This window comes from Ischnura elegans, chromosome 3, assembly GCF_921293095.1.
Source record: "Ischnura elegans chromosome 3, ioIscEleg1.1, whole genome shotgun sequence".
Lineage (NCBI taxonomy): Eukaryota > Metazoa > Arthropoda > Insecta > Odonata > Coenagrionidae > Ischnura > Ischnura elegans.
Window position 1 is genome coordinate 81,084,760 of NC_060248.1, and position 22,970 is coordinate 81,107,729.

A 22,970-nucleotide genomic window follows, 5' to 3' on the forward strand; every position below is an offset into this window, starting at 1 on the left:
AAAAATTTTAAAGGTCATAATATTTTAAATATAGTAGTTCTCTGGAAATTACCTCGCATTTTCTCATCTGCTTCAATTTAATTTCTCCCTCCAGGTTTCTTGCAGACGGGGCCGGCGCGAACGGAGACATCGGTGGACCCAGTGGCGGTGCATGGCAACTGGGGACTTCTCGATGTCCTCGAGGCCTTGAAGTGGGTGCGGAACAACGTGGAAGCATTCGGCGGAGACAAGGACCGCGTCACTATTGTGGGCCACCACACCGGCGCTGCTCTGGTCCACTTGCTGCTCGTCTCCACCGCCGCCAAAGGCAAGAAGAGTGTCTGTGCATTATGTATGGCCTGCAAATGGTGGAATGTATTCTGGAGTATACTATAATATTGTATAATACCCTCTCAAGTAGAAAATATATTATAATCAAAATCATTGCAGCGTAGTGAATTTCATTTGATTGACATGTCCATTTCAAAATGGCAGTGTTTCAAATACTTTTAAATGGGACTTCTCACGCGGTAAAATTATCTCAAACAGCACGTAGGGATATAATGTTAAAGATTCACATTTCTCATTACAATTTTTAGGTTTCGGGTTTTTCAAATTAACTCCGGGCGAAATGTAGTCAGTATAATGTAGGATTCATTAAAATAAATTTTTGATGTTAGCGTTAGAGTTATGAGAAAAATATCTCGGTTAGTAAATTAGCCTTCAAATCAAATTTGACCTAGTTGTATTTTCTGCTATCGAGAAGTGATTGGGTAGTGCTGACAGTAAATTCCCAAATAATGATTGCATAGATCAAGCCCTGAAATGAATTGTTCACGCCTGCGCTTGCTGAAAGCATTTCTCCGAATTTGTAAAAGATTTCAAATTTTAGCGTCTTACTGCACTTACAAATATTTTTACACCTAGTTTCAGACAAGTTAAATAATGAATCTTTCTTTTAACACAGAACACAAATTCCGAAAGTATTATTTCCATCATGAAACATGTACAAAGGTTCAACAATAAATTAACGTGAAAACAATTATTGTTCTTATGATGAAGATGAAAAGTGTGCTGCTCATACTCTGTCTAGGAAAATACAAAACCGTCTTTTCCACGAATTGTCAATAAGAAATTCATAACCAGAAAAAAAGTGTCTGAACATAAATTTCACGATAAATACGCCTAGAGAAAGGATTTACCGTGATTGCATTTCAATTTTCTTCAAGCTTATAACTGAATTTGAAATAAGTAAGATAAAAAAAACATTTTCCATGCTTAAAATTTATTTTAAACCAACAAATTGTATTTCCTATAAAGAAAGCCCTCTTCCAGACGTTCGTTTATTAGTGTATTTGAATTATAACAATTGAGATTCGCTTAATTCTTGTATGCCTTCAATATTAAACATAACCAAGAATCTCGGAATTAATGAAATCCCAGAAAAGTTTGCGTAACTTTTGTGTTGCTTGTTACCACAATAAATTGTCGTCTTCATTAGCCGAAAGGGCTTTTCAAAAAAGATGAGCAGTACAGGAGCAATTGCTTGCATATTCTGATTTATTTGTCCATGAAAGATATACCATTGAAATTAAATATTTTTACAGCAGAATATTATGGACTGCATTTATCAATACTTTCTAATAGTTTTACTAGAACATCTGTACGTGCGTGAAATCATGTATTTATAAGAGACGCTTACGTTACACATTAATGCTATTTCAGAGTCGTCCGACCGCACCTTTGAATATGCAGCGAGCGTTTGGAATCCGGTGCAGAAACACTTAACCCGCGAACTGAAAAAAAATGCAAAGGGAGGCTGCACGTTTCGTCAAAAACCGCTACGGACAGCGTTACCCAGATGTTAAGCGAATTAGGCTGGGAGCCGCTGGAGACTTGGAGGCTGCGCGCTAGGCTTAGATTGCTTGAACAATTGAGAATGGATATCTTTAAGAGCGACACGGAGAACATTATATTAGAGCCGCACTATATTTCCAGGTCCTATGGAAGCGATAAATTAAGAGAGATGTTTTGCTGAACGGATAGATATGGGAATTCGTTTTTCCCCCGAACCATAAAGGAGTTTAATAAATGCTAGTCCTAATTTCCTTAGAGCACTTTCTTTTTATGTTAGAACGGCTGGTGTCCTAACGCCCCCTGCCACACGCCTTTTAGGCGGCTTATGGGGTATAATGGGGTATTATGTAGTAAATGTATATGTAGATTAGGTACATTCGCTAACAGACCACATCTCACACTAACCCGTCCTCATCTTGTTACGCGTTCAATGATATCAAACAGGAAAGCTGATATTATGCGTTAGGAGACATTTTGGCATATTTATGATAGCTTCGGTTACAATGACATGAGGAGACTGAAGCCGGCTGCCGCTCTTCTACATTCATCCTCACCGCACCCTGCCGCTCGCTCCATCCGCATCCTCCAATCCTTCCCACTGCACCCCGCAGATCCTCTAGAGGCAATCCTCTCTTCCGCAAACGTGCCACCAGCCCGCGCTTCCGACTCCGCCAACTATTTCCACGACTTGGGCTCTGGAGACACGTTCGCTAAACCGTCCGGCTTGGACGAGAAACGTAAACTCCATTCGCATCCCCCGTGGACGCATTGTCAAGCGAGTGCGGGCAGGAGAAGGTTGGAAACCAGATAAGAGCTTTAGCTACTGATTACATTTCCTGGAATACTATTCCAGAACTTTCATCGAGGTCTTCCAATTCCTAGAAATAAAAGTTGAAACAAATTTTTGTCTACAACGTATTACAAAGACTGATTCCATTACTATTATGATATATTTATTCCCATGAATCGAGTATACTCTTACAAAATCAACTTTAAGTTGTATTTTTACATATAATTTCAATTTCCAAAATTTTTATTCATTCTCGTGTGTCGCACATTGCTAAATTTTCATCGTACTTATTCAATTTTTAACGGAATCTTGATGTATAAATTCATGAATTTACTTAAATATCATGACTGTCGAAGATGTTGTTAGTGCGTAGAGTATATAAAAGTATATAGCCGATGATAATTCATGATTTTGTACAAGTCAACTTCAAGCTAGAGTCAATGCAACAGCCAAATTGATGTTTCATTCACGGTTATACAAACCTTCAGTGTAAGTGGTGTCAGTTATCAAGGGACACGATTTTATTGTGCTACCTTCACAAAATATATAATTTAAATTCATGATCAAAGCAATCCGTCGAGTACATGAAATAACTGCCTCTGTTCCGCCCGGCATGTTAATTGGGTTCTGTAATTTTCGACCCAGTTTCGACGAGTTAGTTATGACAACGTCCCGATATTTTAACTTCTCTAATTATATACCCACCTAATATGAATGAAAAGAGTAACTAAAAAAATTTGGTTGCAATGATTAAGGACACAAATTGAAATGATAGTACTTATCTTTTTGAAGTACGGGTCTTAGAGAGGCATTAGATTCTCTGAAGAAATTAAACATTTATATATGAAACTAATAGAGCCCTAAATAAAAAAAACATCACTAAGAAATTCATGCCCATTTAATGCCCATGCCCACGAATTAATGAAATATCAAGTAGCAGAAATGTTGATTCTTTCCCTAATTTACGTGATATTTTAAGGGCTAGTGGTGAGATTCATAGCATCGAATTTCAATATTTCAAAATAGAGTACCAATTAGTGAAATAAATGGACAAAATCTGGTGCACTAGGGAGTTTTATATTTTTCATGCATATGAAATTTTCTCGTATTACGCGCAAATAGTGTCAAACATACGTGCAATTTGCTAGCTAAAAATCGTCATTGCTCTTACCCAAATTTATAAGAAATCAGTGAAAACGCATTTTAATTGTTTCCCATCAGTTGAAGCTACATTTAATTGAGGTTATGTTATGCAAAATATTTGCTAAATAAAATAGCTATTCTTCTCTCCATACACAGGCTTGTTCCAGCGTGCCGCAATGCTGAGTGGTTCTGCGCAGAGCCTCTGGGCAGTGGTCAGGGAGCCGCGAGCTCTTCGCCGACAAGTGGCCGAGCGCCTAGGCTGCCTTGCGCCCACTCAGCCTCACCCAGCCTTCCGCGCTCCCACACACCCTGCCGGCCCTCCGCCGGCGGCCCCTCAGGGCGAGGACGTGGATGTGGCGCCGTGCCTGCGCCGCGCCTCTCTCCACGCCCTCCTCGCCTCCTACCCGCCGGCCCTCCGCTTCCTCGCCCGCTTCGCACCCGCCACGCGCCACGACGACGCGGGCCCCTGGCTAGAGGGCCCCGCCGCCCTCCACCCGGGCCCCGCATCACGCACGCCCCTCCTGCTGTCGGTAGCCACGGCAGAGGCCTACGCCGAGCTCTCCGCCCAAGACGTGCGCTGGGGTCTTGAGGAAGAGCGACGCGACGCCTTGTTGCGAACCTTCGTAGCCAACGCTTACCACTACCACCGCCGGGAGATCCTGGCCGCCGTCAAGAACGAGTACACCGAGTGGCTGGGACTGGGCGCCGACCCCAGGGCACGCGGCCAGCGCAGCGCCAAGTTCGGAGATGGCCCACCTGCACATCCTTCCGCCCCTACGGCTGCGGTGGCCGCACCTGCGGCGCGGCACCACCTGCACCCGATCACGGTGAGGGACGCGACGGTGGAGGCGCTGGGGGACGGGCAGACGGTGGCGCCTCTAGTGGCAGTTTGCCGGGAGCACGCGGGTCGTCGTGGGGCCGCCACGTACTTCCTGCACTTTTCGCACCACGCGAGGGACGGCGTGGACTACGCTCAGGAGAGGCTGGGCTCGGCGCCAGAGGAGGTGGTTGCTCATCTCTTTGGTGTCGCGGTGCTCGGCGGACTGTCTCCCGGCCTACTCTACTCGACCAACTCGCCGCCCGAAGTGCTGATGAACTACACGAGGCAAGATGTATCGGTCGCAGTCACCATGATTCGATACTTTTCCAACTTCGTAAAATCTGGGTGAGATAAATTAATTTCTATGATGCTGAGAAGTATACTAGCATTTTCATCAGCTAAAGTTTACTGCAAATAAATATGTTGCCATTTTAAATAAAGCAATTCTTTATTTCTATGCTGCTGAGAAGTATACTAGCATTTTCATCAGCTAAAGGTTACTGCCAATAAATATGTTGCCATTTTTAAATAAAGCAATTCCTCATTTAGCTGACAATGGTCTAGATCAAACGTAAGCAATGTACGCTACACATTTCGCCTGACGTTGAATGAATTGACTGTGGAGTATTAATTATTGTTTTATATGACATTAGATGTGGTGTACATAAAATGTGTATCGACCTCTTATGACAATTGACGTTGTGTAATTAACAGGTCTATCAACCACTAATTACGGATGATAAACAGTAGTTTGCAGATAAAAGAGCAAATGAATTGTAATAAGCAGCAAAAGCAAACCGTCTACATGAACGGAAGCGACAAAAATTAGAAATTATAAGTAAGGAGTAATAATATTTATAAGAAAAATCTTTTGTTGACTCGATCAGTCTCTACCAGCAAAGTTCTTCGTTCAATCGTGAAAGTTAAAAACATTCGATGATTGTAACTATTCATCCCTATTTTGGCAAGAAAATATATGTGTTGAGATTACATTCTCAAATGATCTCGCACATATCTTATTTCTCGCATCAAAATCGCAATTGAAAAAAAAGGAAACTTGAAGAGGCATTATCACGTGTCCCGCGCTTAGGATGGGCTACTTCGTTTCCCTGAAAGGTACTCTGAATGGGGCAGGATATAATTTTACCCACCCATAAGCTTGGAATCTGACTCTCCCCAATTATTCTCGCGTCCTTAGACCCACCACCGAAATCATCCTCATGTTTCCCATTCATTCGGATCTCATGTTTCCTTTCCGTCTCTCCTCCAAGAACTGAAGCTTAACAAACCGTCAAAATAGGTCCCCAAAGTTTCCAAGGGGATTGATGTAGGGTAGCGGGAGTTGGCTAAGTTAATGGAGGAAGGTATTATCTAATTCGGATATCATAACATTAAGTCTCAATTCTCTATGGCAAGAACTTTGGTGTATTCGATTTATTGGATTGGAAGTTGAGGAAGCTTATAGTCATTATAGTGTATTACTCCTTGCGGTTACGAAATATCCGTCGCGATATATGTGAAGGACCGAATGATCTATTGATCTCTAGCAATTTTGAAAGAAAGTGTGTATGAATTCCGTTGCTAATTTTTCAAGCAAGATGATTTCCCTGTATCTATTGCAACATAAATTCTTGCCGAGAGGGATAAAATATTAAGGTGAGACCCAAATATGTGCGGCGATTTTTTTTTCGTGGTATCATACAGTAATTATGTACCTCCTCTATGGTGTTATATGCGTTTAAAACTTAAGATATTATCTTAAACTTTGTCGCAGTACAAATACATTAAAGCCATGATAAAATGTTAAGGCGCCACATATTTTAGAATTTAGGCACATAATTTCCGCAGATTTTTAATTTTCATATTTGAGTTAAGGGCAATGTTTTATTATTCTTCATACACCCTGAAATATGGCTGATACAAAAAAATGATAATCATGGGTATGGACCTTTTTTCGTAGTTTTAACGTCATTTTATGGTCAAAATTGTTGATTTTTATTTTTATGTTGCTCAAAAAATGTACATTGTTTTTGTTCTTTAGGGTTATAGCCCCAGGGCATTTAATAAATTATTTATTCATTCATTCGTATTCTTTGAAACAGTGACCCGAACTGGGACAGTCAAGTTAAGAGGGAGTCGGCGAGGGGACAACCTTGGCCCAGTGGACGCTCCGAGTCAAGCGGTCATTTTCCGGCTTGGCTGCCCTTTGACCTCACCTCGCAAATGCACCTTAATATGGGTCAGTACATTTGATCTTTCAATAGCCTTATTTATTACAAAAAATAGAATTACTCCAGTACAGCTTACACCCGTGTGTTTATTGTCAACAAAAATAGTTTCCTTCTTAATTATTCAGATCGGAATCATAATTAAAAGGACCGACGGTTTTGAAACCAGACGCATGCAAACTTTTTCGGTTGATGAAATGTAGTGACATTTCAAAAGCCAGGGGACAGCATAGGATTGAGGTGCCAGATTCTATTTCACCAGTAGGAGGGAAATTAGAACAACACACCCATCTCCCGCATTATTATTATTACGACATCATTAAAGGAAAATGTACATGGGATATGTGTAATCGTTAACACCAGATGAATTTTGCAGCTAATGCTAGAATTTGAGACAGTGAGTGAGTTGGCATAATGGTAAAGGAGCGGATTCTACAATACAGTTTATAAAAGGAGGGCTAACTAAATTGGGGTATCATTGATTGTTTGCTTAAGTGTAAAGCAGTAAGAGCAAACTAGTTTTCTAGTGTCAGCGAATCAAAGTGAATTTTAACACGCAGAACTGTAATTGAAAGTTACTGATTTGCGGCAGACATTTGATATATTTTACGATTGTTTTACCCCATCAAAAGGCTACTGCGTTAATCGTAAGATAGCATACTTAAACGGATCGGCCAATCTACGTAAATTGAAGTTCTGGAGGTGGATTTATGATCTAGCATGAGCTGCACAATTAATCTGGTATTAAACACTACACATATCCCTTGTATCCTCCCTCTAATGATATACTAATAACAGTATTGCGAGAGATGGAAGTGCTTGCCCCGCAAATTTCCCTTCTACTGGTCTTATAGAAAATATCAAATCTCAATTTCCGAACTGTGGTGAAAGTGCAATACTTTTGAATTCTACAGTACATAATGTCAGACAACGTTTAAAATAGGATAAGTACTCAGAAATGAGCGTGAACTCATTTTCTTTCCTTCACAAAGGAATTGAAAGGAGTGTAGATACTTATAAATCGCAAAATGCATAAAAATCCATCTACTATCTAAAGGTAGATCATTTTCAATTACATTACGCTTTTTCTTGTGGTCTCCAAAACGGTACGAAAATTCGATGGAATACAATATTTCACAGATATCTGTGATCCTACACTCACAGATCTTGGTGATAATAATAAATTAAGCAGGACTATCTAATCAAAAAGACCTACCTCAACCGCTAGAATACTTCAAGAGAATCACCATCTAAAATTAAACAAAATAGTGAAAGGAACCATAAAGGAAGATCGCCACGTGGATCTTTGAATTTTTCTGCGAAATATTTTGTTAACGGAAAAAAATCATCATTTCCCGTGCATCCTCCCTCAATGACCCCCACTAATCTTTCTCCGATTTTCCAGGCATCATCTCTCTTCATTCTTCTCTTACCCTCCTCTCTATTTGGCCGGAATGGCAATCAAAATAAACGAAATTTAAAAAACAGTAAAATTTCAACAGTTTCGTTCCCGGGAGCAAAATGTAGAAACGAAACGAAATGGATTAAACCCTGGGAGCTAAACTCAGGGTCGAAACAAAATCGAAGTCAAAACTACTTCGGGTCGAAATTAAACTAAAATCCTGGGACGAAACGAAACACAGATAATATTTCGCACCGGAGCGACCATATGCTACACCCTCCAACAGTTTGGTTTCGACCCGCACGCTGAGTGTGAAGTATGGTTGAATTAAAAAGAGGTTCGGCCTGCTGTCATTAGATGCATCGGAAACTCATATTTCTATCAGCAATAGGAGAACGGTGAACGCAAACTGGCAATTCGATTTTTATGCACGATTTTTTTAACTTCTCTACACGAATTCCGAACATAGTGGGTCGAAACTATTCCCTCTTATCCCCCTCCATTCAACTTCTGGGATCGAAACTTAACAATGAGTAGCAGAGTTTCGATTAATTTGGTTTGGTTCCAGGGAGAAAAGTTTCGTCCCGGGTCGAAACTAAACTCCTTGGTGATTTTAATTTCGTGCAGGAACGACGCGACGCTAAACCTAGGCCTCGTATTTTTGTTTTCCTCTGTGTCGAAACGAAACATTTTCGTTTCGTTTTACCTGCCATTCCTGCTATTCTGTTCATTTTCTTCTTCAGGTTTATTTCATCTCCTTCCCACGACAGTAAAAAAATATATATATTGAATCACAGAACATCATCTCTAACTATTTTGTACCTTGAAGATAATGTAGTAACATCGGAACATTGGTCAGGGGTAAACTTTTAAAATTGTGTAAAATTTAATTTGTTTATTTCGATTTTAATATTTTATTCTTACTTTTTCCCCTCCCTCAGGTCCAAAACCCAAAATGCGGAGTCACTACCGCAGCCACAAGATGGCCCTTTGGCTCAACTTGATCCCGCAGTTACATCGCTCGCAGGACGAGGATGAAACGTCGCCACACCACGAATTCCTCGAGAAAGAAGCGCATTTCTACGCAGGTACGTAATCGCCCCAAATGTCAAGTCTCGTTCCGCAACACCGAGAGGAAATGAGCCTCTCCACGACACTCTTCTCCCTGTGAAATGTACGGAACGCGCCAGTTTAACTCTTCACACACATCCCGGAAACAGACTATTACAGCGTTTAGCAAAAGTTTTCGTTCTTTTGAAAAAATATGACAGCCTAAGAGAATATGTATTTTTTGAATGAAATCCTTGGAAAATATTGAAATGAATGTATTTTTTACGGGGTTGTCATACGAAGTATTATCATTAAAGTTTATTTATACATTTATACGGAAATCATTCATCCTTTGCATAAAAATCTCTTTAACATTAGAGGTACCGGAGCACAGCGCCAACCTAGAAGGACCATTTCATCATTTTGACAGGAATTGCTCATTTGAATAAAACCAATTTTGGCAAAATATCTTCAATAAATTCATGTAGTATTAAATTTATCTGGTTCAAATTGAAAGGGAGAATGTTAGTTTAATTTTTTTGTAAGATGATAAGAACTTTTTCAGGATAAAAGACTACCTCCTGAAAGTAAGGTAAAACCTATCTTGATGAATAGTATATAATATGATAGCACTGGCTCCATATGTCACGCATATTCTAGTGTGTCATCCTCCAATAACACAGAGTTAGATCATCGGAAGGATTTATACTGCCCAGAAGGAAGAAAGTAAGTGGTTTTACTACACCTTAAATATGTAAAATACAGAAAATGCATAAGATTTCACAATGCGTTGAATAATATGGAGATAAATATTGAATGAAGTGGAGATATATCATGCTAAAGATATGCTAATAATAAGGAATACACGTGTTTCAACTAAAATGAGCCACGTTTACTTAAAACCCAGTAACCGGCTTTTTGAAGGGTCGTGGCCGTTACTGGTAAGGGGAGAGGATTAAAGCTTCAATTAATATAAATTGTTTTTCCACCTAAACATAGCAAAAAACCTCACTGACACCTAGGTTTTGATGAGGATAGTCATCAGGTTCTGTAGCAAACCTTTATGGCAATTAACAAGTTCATTCCTCATATTTTAAAATGAGAGAATTCGATGAATGAAAGCCCTAAAAAAAGAATATAGGTCATGGTTTGGTCATTTTGAACTTAATCATTGATTTCGATTATTTCAGGAGCAGTCCTGAATAAGTCCATCGTGGACCCGTACTGGAGGCTGGGGGCCGTGTGGTCCAAGAGCGCCCTGCAGACGGCTGCCGTGCCCGCCACCATGGAGTGCGACCCCAGCTCCGGAGAGGAAGGAGGCCAAGACGGTGGTCTCTCCCCATCATCCCTCGCCAACCCCGCCACCCGCAACGCGACCTCACGCGGGGGCGAGGGAAGCTCCCCTGAGGACGAAGGGAGCGCTGTCGGAGGAGAAGACGAAGCGGACTACCTAGCCGCTCTATCCATCACGGTCACCCTCGGGGTCGTACTACTACTCCTGAATGCTGCCGTGCTCATCGCGGGGGTTCTGCACCACTATCGACAGAAGGGCCGCGAGGCCCGTCGGGAACACAAGGCCCTGAAGGAGAAGGCCTCGGACGAAGGGACAGGAAGCACGGAGAGCGACCAGGGAAGCCGAGACACTCTGGGTGTCTTTGGAGACTTCATGGACGGAGTGTCCAGCTCCAAGAAGGAATTAGTTGTGGGCGAGATGGGCGCGGAGTTGGGACTGGTGATGCCCCAGAAGAAACGCTTCCCCGATGTGATGGGAGGACATCACGAGGGGCAAAAGACGCTAAAATCGGAGGCGGCGGGGGCGGCGGAGACCAAGGCCCTCCTGCCCCCTCCGTCCCCGCTCGACTTCCCCCCTACTTGCTCCACGAAGGGCCCCCACAAGGCGGAGGCGAGCAGCAAGTGCGCGGCTACGATAGTGGTGAAGCCCCAAGTGTCCGGGAGTTGGACGCTGCCCAAAGCGAAAGCGAAAAGCACTGCCCAAGAGCCCTACCCCACCGCCACGGTGGGAGTGAAAAAGAGGGTTCAGATCCTAGAGATATCCGTTTGAGGGACTCGTGACATTTTAGATTGTGATGGAGTGACGCACTGTGGTGATGATTATGATGCATTTGTATTTCGTTTTTTACACGAGTGAAAGAAGGTGACCCTAATTTGTTACGAAATAAAAAAATGTGTTATATATGTTACATTTTTAAAACGAGTGTCTCGTTATTTGCATTCCAAAAGCCGTTCCCTTTATTATATTTCAGCTATTTCGTTTTGCTAATAATGACTGTATTTTCTTCACAAGCTGCGCTAAAAGGTGGACAAAATAACGGAACGGCTGAAGGCTCAAAACTTGAAAAGTATGAGGAAACATTTTTTTTCTACTCGAAAAACCTGTTAAATCGTGATATTTCGACTATTGCGCGCAAAGCCGAGGCTTTTATCTCGCAAAAGGAATATTCTTTATTCACTTTCACATGTTTTCACACGATTTTCCTTAACTTACTTTAATTGTTTGCCTGTTTCATCGATGTAATCTTGTAATGTATTATTAACCCACTTTCCCCTGTCGGCTTGAAATTTTATATGGCTTTAAATTTTATACACTTTTTTGCTTATGATGACATTATAACACTTACGAATCAGAAACTTGAAATTTTGATCAATTTTTCCCAATTAATTAACTCAATTGGCGGATGAAAATATAATTTCAAAATTTCTCAATAGATGGTGTAAGTTATAATTCTTTTGTTATTAAGTTTTAAACATCTCTGGGATAATCTATTACAAGACTCACCATCAAAAATAGAAAATAAATTAAAATATGAGTAGATTAAGACAATACGCTGAGAAAAAACAGCACAAAATGCGGTATAAAGTAAGAAAAAGCCCCCAGTCACTTAAAGAATAAAACATGGGTGCTGATTAGGTTTAGACAGCACCTACGTTCTAGTATTCTAATGATGAAAATCTTATGTTCAGTTTTTGTTTAATTTATTCTGTGTATGGGATAAAATGTGTTATTTATCTTTTTCTATTTCATTTGCATTAAAACTGATTTCATTCTACTTAATTTAATAAATTGCATGAAATTGACGTCTGCTGTTTTGTAACACTAACGTACCCAAACTAACAAAAGTTTTCGCAAATAAGAAGTGAGACGTCATATCTATAGTAGATTATACCAGTGATGCATATGATCATTAGAAGCTACTTTAATATTATCGATGAAAATATATAACCTTAATTTCTTAGTAATTCATGCTATTTTTAAACCCTTGCGTCTAGAAAACTCCGTATTCCCATGACACTAGGAAATACATGCATCAAACTCCGACCATTTAGAGCTGTTTCTATGAAGTTTTCAGGTATTTCTCAAATATTATTTTATAATTTTGTCCATTTTTGGTTAATTTTGGGAAGAGATTCCTGAAGCATTGATGCCCCAGCAGCAAGAACTACCTAAGTAATGAATTCCTTCGTCTTGTATCCCCGTCAAGCGTATACGAAGAGAATCACTGACGTAGCCATGGAAGAGACAGGACGGGACCGGAACCCCCCCCCCCCAAAAAAATATAAAAACACAATCACTTTACCGTACTCGTTAAAGAAATATTGAAAAATTATAAATTTACTATAGGTTTATTTGACAAATGTAGTTTGTCGATTATGAAAAGTGTAAAAATTAATTTAAAATCCTCTACTCAGTACCCAGTTTCTCATAAAATTTTCCCGCTGGTTTTGTACTTCCCTCCTCCGAACTAAACTCCTAGCTATTCCACTAGTGGGAATCCGCTAAAAGAGTTGCTTAATTTAATGAGAAGATGCATTTCATAGTAGGGGAAGATTAATTACTACGATTTATTCTCGTAAAAATCTTCGACTATTTTTATTTTTTAAGTTTAAAATAAAGCACTTTTATACTTAATGTAACAATGATATCGAATCACAGCAGAGTCTATTCAACTACGAATGTTTTCCTCAGTTAACAATGACCAATCGTGCATGAAGTCCTGTAGGAAGACTGCACTGCGTGTAACATTTGCAATACTGAAATATTTTCCATTATAATTCCTGAAAATGACACGCATATTGACAAAGTGCAAAAAATCGATAATCACTCCCTAAACTAATTAATTTTCTATTTTTATACCATCGCTAATTATATTTGTGACAGTAATTATAAGTGAACATAGTTAATATCGTTATTCAAGTTTCCAATTACCTATTTTACTTTGCTGAAGCGGAATCTAATTAGTGTCACTGATATCCTAAAATAAATAACTAGGAGGCTCTAAAAATATCGCTAATCAGCATAATTGATTTTAACGGTTTGAACAATTCTGCATGCAACGAAATGGACTTTATATTAATCGGATAAGACCTATTTAACCTAGTAATTAAAAATTAGTAGGATGGAGTAAAATATTAAGCTGTAACTGGACAAGGTAAAATAGCATGCAGTGAATAAGTGTAAATGTTTCAAACCTTGTGATAATTTTCAGAAATAATTCCTCACAATTGATGAAGAGGTTTGATTGTGATGTTAAATTTCACCTATACGCAAAACTTGATTTTCGGATGAAATTTTACTATTATATGATTTAATTATTATACTACGTAAGTATCTTGCTTCTTCAAACCCTATTACTCCTCGACTATTTAGGCGATCCAATAGATTTTCAAGACAAAGGCGATACCTTTAAAATTCAATTTCAAGGACATAATGATTCTTAGAAGATGTTCACAGATATCCTCATATTTATCCCCAGCGAGTAACGAGGAGAACACTTTCAATACGCGATTTCGTAGACAGCGCCAGTGCTGCTGAACTCTCTGGCGAAGGAAAGCTCCGCAGCGCTACCAGCGGCAACGTCGCGAACTCGATCGTTTGAGCAGCAACTGCAAGGCGGAATTGTGACAATTTCAGACCACGAGACAACAGCTGAATCGCGCTCTTTGGAGAAGTTTAATGGATGAAATTTAAAAAAAAATGCAGCAATATTCATATTTTCCTTTCATTAGATATTATGTTTTGACGCACCCACAGGTAGAGCAAATTATAAGACCTTATTGCTATTTATCTTGGTATTATATGAGAGATTACCGTTATTAGATTTTATTACGTTAACTTGAAGGAAAATAACTAGTATTGACTTTTTGACATGCTTGCTTATAATAGTAAGGATAAAACCCAGTATCATAAAGTCTGAAAGGTCAACGTACATTACAGTTCAATGTCAGCACTGAAATAATAATCTAATTTACCACGTCCCTATGAAATATAAATAGCAATAACATGTGATTACATCGAGGTGTTCATGTTTAGTAGATATCTCATTCTAGATAATCGTGAGCATAATTTTACGTGTATGCAAATAAGGATACTGAATAAGGATGAAATGTATTCGAAGATTACAACTAGATAACAAGGGCAGAGGTAAAATAATAAATAAACCCTTGGTCAAGGTCTTTTGACAGTCTCTATAACTACCTAGCAAAACAATTAACATTATTAACGAGACTAGCGCAGTAAATGGTATTAAAGAGTAAAAAATCAATGGTATTAAAGAGTATAGGATCAAAGACAAACTGACTATCGAATATAATGCACATGACACGCGGAAAGTGCTCAGTGAAACTTGGCTAGATGCCCTATGCAGTACAATAGGATGGCAGAAATTCTCATTGGCATCCGTGAACTAGAAAAATTTCATTGTTCGCTACAAGAGATGCAAAGCCTACATGCTCCAATTAGAGATACGTCGATATGTTTCCGTTGAACTAAATTTCCAATATTTCATTCTCATGTTTTATCAAAGGATAAAAATTCATCTAAACACGAAGAAAATTATTTAGCTTACCCTCTCGGCAAGAAAAAACACTAGAGTAAACGTGAAATATAACGAGAGTTGAAACATACAGAAATTCACCAATAACAATGATCAACTTCCATAATAATGAGAGTTGTGTACATGACTGAAATTAAAGCACGTATTAGAATAGACAAAGTTCTAAAGATTTTGAGATTTTTTGGCAACATGTGATGTTTGGGGACCCACAGAAATCATTCTATTGTTTTAAATCAACAAAGCTCGAACTGCTGGAAAAAATAAGGAACAATGGAGGAATAATATACCACGTATATAAGAAGTAATCACTTACAATGCGGAAAAAAGAATGGAAAATCGACGCCAAAATCATCAAAGAAGTCAGACAAGGATGTAACCTCTCACCAGTACTGTTCTACGTATACATTAAATGAGAAAAAAGTGAAGTGCCAGAAATCCGTATGGCTGGAATTTTAGATCAATAGGGAAGAAATAAACATGGTCAACTTTGCAGAATATATCAGAAAAGATATGACATTTTAAGGTCACTAAACGCAATGGATCGAATTCTTCAGGAGTACAACATGAATATAAATGAGGTGAAGACCAAAATACTGGTATATGGTAGAAAAAATCTGAATATAATCCGCACAATGAAAGGCAAGAAATTAGAGCACCTACTTCCATCCTCGTATTCCTTCCTTTGTCCTTCATTCCTTAATTATCCTATGTAACTTTTCCCGGGCCTTACTCTTGAGATTTTTCCCTCTATTTATCCTTCAATCATAATCTTCACGAATCCATTGTGCCTGAGGGTGTGCTCAATCCAGCTTGCGATTGCCTATGAAAATTAATCGAGCGGCGATTTGCTGAGCGGCGCTTCATTTACATACCCAGGATTTAGCAAGCCGTGGGGTGGATATCTATCTTCTTATAATCTAATTAGTACCATGAACATCAGGCGAAGAAGAGCTGAAGCTGAGAAAGCATGATGATAAGACAACCAGTGTGCTAGTAAAAATATTGGACTACGGACGAGAAAGAAGGAAATAAAATGTACGTGTGGCGGCACTATGATTCAGAAACCGGAATCATCGGTAAAATAGGTCAAAAGAGGCTTGGTGTTTTTGAAATCTTGTGCTAGAAGGGAATGCTGAAGATCGAATGAATGGGTGAAATGAGAAATTAAGAAGCATATAGAAGAGGAGTTTTATCGAATAGTAATGGAAAATGGCGAACCCAATGGATTGATCACACTCTGAGGTGCAATAGATTCGTGAAGAATATAACTGAGGGAAAAATAGATTAAAAAGTCCCAAGAGAAAATACCAAGGGGAAATGCATGGGGAAATTAAATAAGGAATTTCAAAGGGATATATAGCAGGAAGTGAGCCAACTAGCATGAGATAGGTTGAGATGAAGGGCTGCAGTCAAAAAATCTCAGTTCAGTTCAGAGTTCAGCGACCTATGAATCAAGGCAAGTATTAACCTCTGCAGATAGTCTTTTATCGCAGGCCAGCATAGGCAAGAAATTAGCCCAACATTTTTAACTGCATGAACTCAAACATGCAACGTCAACAGGGAATTTAGTACAGTCGGGGTATAAATAACTTTTTTAACATAAGAACAAATTCTTAAATGTAGAACTTACATCTGGTGTTTGGCAACTATATTCTTTACCTGAAAGAAAATACGTCCATGGACTGAACAAAGTCCCATTTTTTTCAAATTTAATTAATAAATAGTCAATACATGTATACGAATAGCAATCACTGTAGTTTTTAATGTTAATCGCAACTAACTACTTGCAGTTACATGATACCCATAATCTCAAAAAAGTATTTTTTGTCATCGTATTTCCGTTTCTAAATCAATTTTTAAAATTCAATGGACTGAGGTAATAAGATTTTCACTTTTTTATTGAATTAAAGAAGAATCGTGCTGCTAATAACACCATGTTGAAATTTTATACGCAGCTGCGCTCATCAAATGAAGTAATGATCTTGTCATATTGTGGAGATACGAAGCCACGAGATGATCTCGTCATCCGGACGGTTCATCCGTTACTGATACTTCGATCGTAGCGTCGACGTTGTGCAGCACGACTTGAATGGAGCGTTGGATGGGTTGGGGTCACAGTAGAGGGCGCTGCTCTGAAGTGGTGGGGCATATCTGGATTGAAAATGAACATCGAGAAAAATGAGGCATTGAAAGACGCAACGAAACTGCAGGATAAGGAATAGGTGTCAAGGTCGATGAAATGACTTCCGCCGATAACCAAATATTCGACATTGTTCGTTACAATCCATATGATTCCGATCCATACGGTTCAGATATGGCATAAAATCACGCCAGGGCTCTTTAGAAGGTACACGTTAGCCAGTATTTAACCGGTTAAACATAGCCGGTAATTTATCATATACCCTGACCCCCATTGATATGCCCTCCGAAGTAGGGTTAATGAGAATGAATATTTAAGGGGATCGGGTTGATGTGGTGGCTAGAGTTCCCACCTATTAGGCTCGGGTTCAAATCCCGGCGGTGGCAGAGAATTTTCAGAGTGCTCTATCCCTACTTCAATGTTATTTGGGTGACATTTTCAGCGCAACACTTCGTCCGTCGGATGGGACGTTAAGCCGTGGTCCCCTTTGCGCCTTTCGTTAAGAGCAGGCTAATGCCGACGCCTGGTTTCTCTCCAACCTTCCTTTCTTACCCTTTCTCTCATAGCGTAAATGACCGCAGCTGTCTTTCGCCTTCACCAAATACTATACCTTACCATGAATATTTAAATCATCATCATTACTGGTCAACAATCCTAGGATTGGTTTGACGCAGCTTTCCACTACGTTCTCCTATCAGCTAATCTTTTCACACCTACGTATTTCTTCTCTTTCACATCTCTCTTTACTTGTTATATATATTTTGTTCGGGGTCTTCCTTTTCCATTCTTCCACTTATCCTTCGACGATTGTCTTCATCAGGCCATCATGTCTCAAGATGTGGCCTATAAGGTTGTTCCGTCTTCTTATTAAGGTTTTCATGAGGCTTCTCTTCTCTCCTTCCCTTCTTAGGACTTCCTCGTTACTAACTCGGTCGATCCATTTTCATCATTCTTCTGTAGCACCACATTTCAAAGGCCTCTATCTTTGCTTTCTCCGCTGCAGTCATTGTCCATGCCTCACTTCCGTATAGGAGCATACTCCAGATGTAGGTTCTTATAAATTGTTTCTTTACTTCCATATTTAAGTTTCCCGCTGTAAGCAGGTCTCTCTTTTGGTGGAATGCTCTCTTCGCCTGGGCTATTCTGCTGATAATTTCTTTCTTGCTTCTCCCGTCACTAGTTATCTTGCTTCACAAATAACAGAATTCATCCACCTCTATCAGTTTTTGCCTCCCTATTTTAATGTTGGTCTTGACTTCTTCTCTTCTGCTGCATACTAAGATCTTGGTTTTCTTCGTGCTTATTTTCAGTTGATATCTACTCATTACCCTACCCATATTAATCAGAATATTTTTCAAATCCCTCTCTGTTTCTGCTATAACGGCTATGTCATCGGCAAATCTTGGCATGCTAATTTTTTCTCCATGGATATTCACTCCCAATTCCTCTTCTTTGATTTCATTAATGGCTTTTTCAATGTAAACGTTGAAAATTACGGGTGACAATGTACAGTCTTGTCGCACTCCTTTCCTTATTCTTGCTTCTTCACAGCTGGGCCCTGATTTTATCACGGCTACTTGGTTTTTGTATAAACTGTGGATGATTCTTCTGTCATTATAAAGGACCCCAATTTCCTTTAGGATTCCAAGCATTGTGCTCCAATCCACGTTGTCAAATGCTTTCTCTAAGTCCACAAACGCAACGAATGTTGGCTTGTTCTTTTCCATTCTCTTCTCCATGAGCAGTCTTAGGGCCAATATTGCTTCCCTTGTGCCTTTGTTTTTTCTGAATCCAAATTGGTCCTCATCCAAGTACTCTTCTGCTTTTCGTTCTATTCTTCTATAGATGATCCTTGTCAGTATCTTTGACGCATGTGTAGTAAGGCTTATGGTCCTAAAATCTTCGCACTTTTCCGCTCTTTCCTTCTTAGGAATAGGGATTATAATGTTCCTCTCGAAATCCTTTGGTATCTCACCGGTCGTATACATTTCACTAATGATTTTGCATAGCTGGTTCAACGTCTTCTCTCCTGAATTTTTAATTAGTTCTGCAGGAATGTCATCAATGCCAGACGCTTTATTTATCCTGAGGTCTCTTACAGCCGCATCAAATTCCGATCTTAAAATTGGGGCTCCCATGTCATCGGCATCCACTTCCCTCTCGTTTCCGATAGCATTCGTTCTGAGGCGACTTCCTTTGTACAAATCTTCCAGATATTCCTTCCATCTCTTCCCTTTTTCTTCGTTTTCAATCAATAGTTCTCCGTCTTTGTCCCTAAGGGTATTACACCTTGCGCCCGTTTCCTTAAAGTGGTTCCTCACTATCCTATAAGCGGCCTCTACTTTTCCATGTTTAAGATTGTTTTGCAAGTCTTCGCAAATGCTTTTCATCCACGTTTCTTTAGCCTTCCGCGCTTTACGACATGAATATTTGAATAAGAAGTAAAAATGAAGGAAAGTGGCCCATTGTTACTAATATAGTTTTTCGTAGTTTTTAATTTATTAGCCATATACTAGTGCCCAGTTTTGTTATCGATCCTAAAATATCTTCATGAAAAATGAGAGATTATGATGGGGGATATGAAAATAAGAAGTAATTTAAATACCCAACGAAGATCCAGCCCGTGGTTTAGGTGTTTCCAAAAGAGGTGGATTCTTTTTCTTCTTCAAATTATAGCTCAACTTGATGAAAAAAAGCGGCAAGAAATTAAAAAAAAAAAAATCCGAAGACTCAAGCGTGATGGAGTGGAGTTTTTTCATTTTGAATGAATTCCCCTAAATTTTGACAAATGAAGAGTAAATTTTAGAATCGTGGAAAATAGCAAATGTTTATTTCAATTAAGTATAAATACTGTATGTGCTTCATCAACCTTAATGAGATCTTAATAATAAGAAAATGGGTAAATGAATGTATACTAAGGTTCTTAATATTAAAGAGACGTGACCTGTTTAACGTCGCAATGACATCGCTTCGAGAAAAGTTTAGGAGTGCATATACGACAAGTCAGAGATCAATGCCACGCGTTTTCTGCGTCGATATCCTCACTGAGACGAAAAGGCTAATGGATCCGTGATGTCTCATCTGATAAGGAGGTAAGCAACATCGTTTCCGCAGCAAGACAGGGCCTTGGAATGAGGCCAAAACGCATCGAAGGCTTTCCACGTGCAGGTGTTCGGTAATGTAGCATGATATCGGGAAGACCGAATAAAATGAAGGCAAGCACCATCGCCCCATCGAGAAACTATACATTTGACCAGAAAACGAACCCCGCACGTCTCAAACACACCCAACCTCCAGCATAGGCGTCTGGTATGGCGTCGGGTGTTTCAAGCATGAATGCAAGACAACCTCGAGGCAGAGGAAAATTTACTCGGGAGCGTAATAGAATCGGGGAGAAAAAAATGGAAGATTGGGAAATCCTTTCAACACGCTCAGCCTCGAGAGCAAATTTCCGGAGTGGGAAAAAATCCAACAGAATAACACCAGAAGGTAGTTTCCGACTTTATGCACCTGGAGTGGGAAACTGCTATTCCATTATGCGCAGCTTTCTTCTAAAGCAGGAAATTTATGCTATTGATGTAAGCATGCAACATATTCGCTAGAAATTATGTAGGCACACTATCGACTTATTGCGGACCAAAACTATTCATTACTTATTTGAAATAAATAATTGGAATAAAAGGTTACCATTTCTGAAACAAATTGACGACACGAAAAAATATTTCGTGTAAATATTAGCACACCGCGTCCTCCGTGCACTGTATATAGTACGAGATTACTAGGATAACAACGATATTTACAAATATGAGAATTTTCTTCTGTAATAAAAATCAGGATAAATATCGCTTTTGAAAGAAAGTTATATCACGCTCCTTTTGAAAAAAATTAACATTCGTCGTAGAATAATGTGAATTGTGTTGGAACAAGTGCATCGGCTGCATGGAGGAAATTAAGTAAGTGAAACGAAATAATTTTCCCCATTTCTTCTAAAATAAACGCATTGAGGTCAACGCTGCAGTGGGAGCATCCTCTGGATTACGGGAGCGCTCTAGAGACAACTTGCTGAAAGCGATCCTCTGAACCACCAAATTATTTTTATTAAGATAAATACTCTACTAAAGATCAGAGGATAACCGATCTCTGCTCGTGTTTTCTGTGGAGGGCAATGTAAGTGCAAGATTCCTGCAATTATATGAGACGCTGAGCCGTGACTCTTTAGACTCCTTTCGTCAAGATATTGCTGATGCCGACGCCAGATTTCTCTCCGTCCCTTCCTTTCCATCCTTCCTAACGGCTCAAGCGTTCTAAGCTGCCTGTCGCCTCCTACAAATGCCATGGATGTAAATACTTGATCATGAGTATGAATCGAAAAGCAATGAGTTTAAAAGGAATATGATGAACTTAAAATACGGAGCGAACAATCTTATCATTCATATCGTAAACATAGATGTTAAAATAAACTGCAGTTGTGTCATGCCTATGTAACGTACAATAGTAACGGAAATGCAGTACTCACCACGGAGACTTCATTGAAATGTAATCCATTGGTCGATGGCTACACTGCGAGAAATCTCTCCGCCACACATTCCGAGTCTTAGCAGGTAGAAGATACGTCGAAGTCGTCCGCTGTTCAGCTGAAGAATCCATGGGAGAGACCAACCCATACCGTAGTCAGAGTCCTAAGAAAGTCAAATTATCGCCGTCTCACTCAGAAAGCTGGAGATTATTGGAGCGGGTATTTAAGCGATTACCGACGTTAACTAGCCGTTCAAACAAAAAATTACCATTTAGGTGAATGAAACAAAATACTGAGGTACGATTGATATAATTTTCAGATACAGGAACATCTGAAAATAATATCAACTTCATACAAACATTATCTCTTATTTAAGATCAAATTACACGGCAAAGTAAAAACACGTGTAAATAATCATGCTAAATCTAGAAAATGTCTAGAGGTTTGCTTGGATTAAGATAGTTATTCAAATAAAATTCATGTAAATATGAAAATCACGAACTCTACCAGTAAAATTTTGGGTGGGCATATTCCGAATAGTATATTTCGTGATAATGCCACAACTCAGGTAAACGATTCCGCTTTAATATTTAGCGTATAGATTTGGCCTAGTTTTTTTTGGTTCAGTGAGTAAATTTAGGACTGATAAATGTTGCATCATGAAATATGTTTAAATATATGACTCTGATAAATAAAAAACTGACTTGGATAAATTGTCAAATAACGTTTTCATAAAAAACTGCCTTAATTGCTTGGTTATGGGGATATTAAAGTTTTAAATAAATATAGCATTATTTTCCAACTTTCTAACCAAATATCTTTCTCTGCATAATAAGGCCACGCGAACAAATAAAAAAAATAATTACATAGATAATGAATAGGTAAAAAACCAAACCCCTACCTTGTTTTACGACGATAAAAATTGCCATAAAACTATTATTATGACCTTGAGGTTGAATATAAAAAAGCACGATAAGTAATATTAGGAGTTTTAAAAATAAAGGAGTTTTAAAAAAATGAAATAAAAATTGAAAATGGCATAGAGTCTGGAGAGAAAACTGATTGAGAGATAACTGAAAAAGTATTATCGCACCCAAGAAAATGTGCGACCCAATTGAGGAAATATCACCATTCAAAAGTGAGCCTCGATCGATTGTCGGTTACTTCTTGCAAATAAATTCCAAAAACCGCAA

General features: G+C 39.1%; 2 protein-coding genes across 2 annotated transcripts in view; both read left to right on the forward strand.

The window, feature by feature from the left end:
- Window positions 1–991, forward strand: part of LOC124156064 (neuroligin-4, X-linked-like) — a 913,830-nt gene extending 912,839 nt beyond the window's left edge. The window contains exon 7 of the mRNA XM_046530371.1: window positions 95–991. Within this exon, the coding sequence (XP_046386327.1) occupies window positions 95–375 (281 nt within the window). The 3' untranslated portion in view covers window positions 376–991. The remainder of the gene's footprint in view (window positions 1–94) is intronic.
- Window positions 992–3,599: 2,608 nt separating this feature from the next.
- On the forward strand, window positions 3,600–11,475 carry LOC124155045 (neuroligin-1-like). Its single transcript, XM_046528790.1, has 4 exons — window positions 3,600–4,934; window positions 6,692–6,828; window positions 9,161–9,307; window positions 10,460–11,475. Exons 1-4 carry the CDS (start codon window positions 3,946–3,948, stop codon window positions 11,329–11,331), a joined length of 2,145 nt encoding a protein of 714 aa, XP_046384746.1. The 5' UTR covers window positions 3,600–3,945; the 3' UTR covers window positions 11,332–11,475.
- Window positions 11,476–22,970: the final 11,495 nt, after the last annotated feature.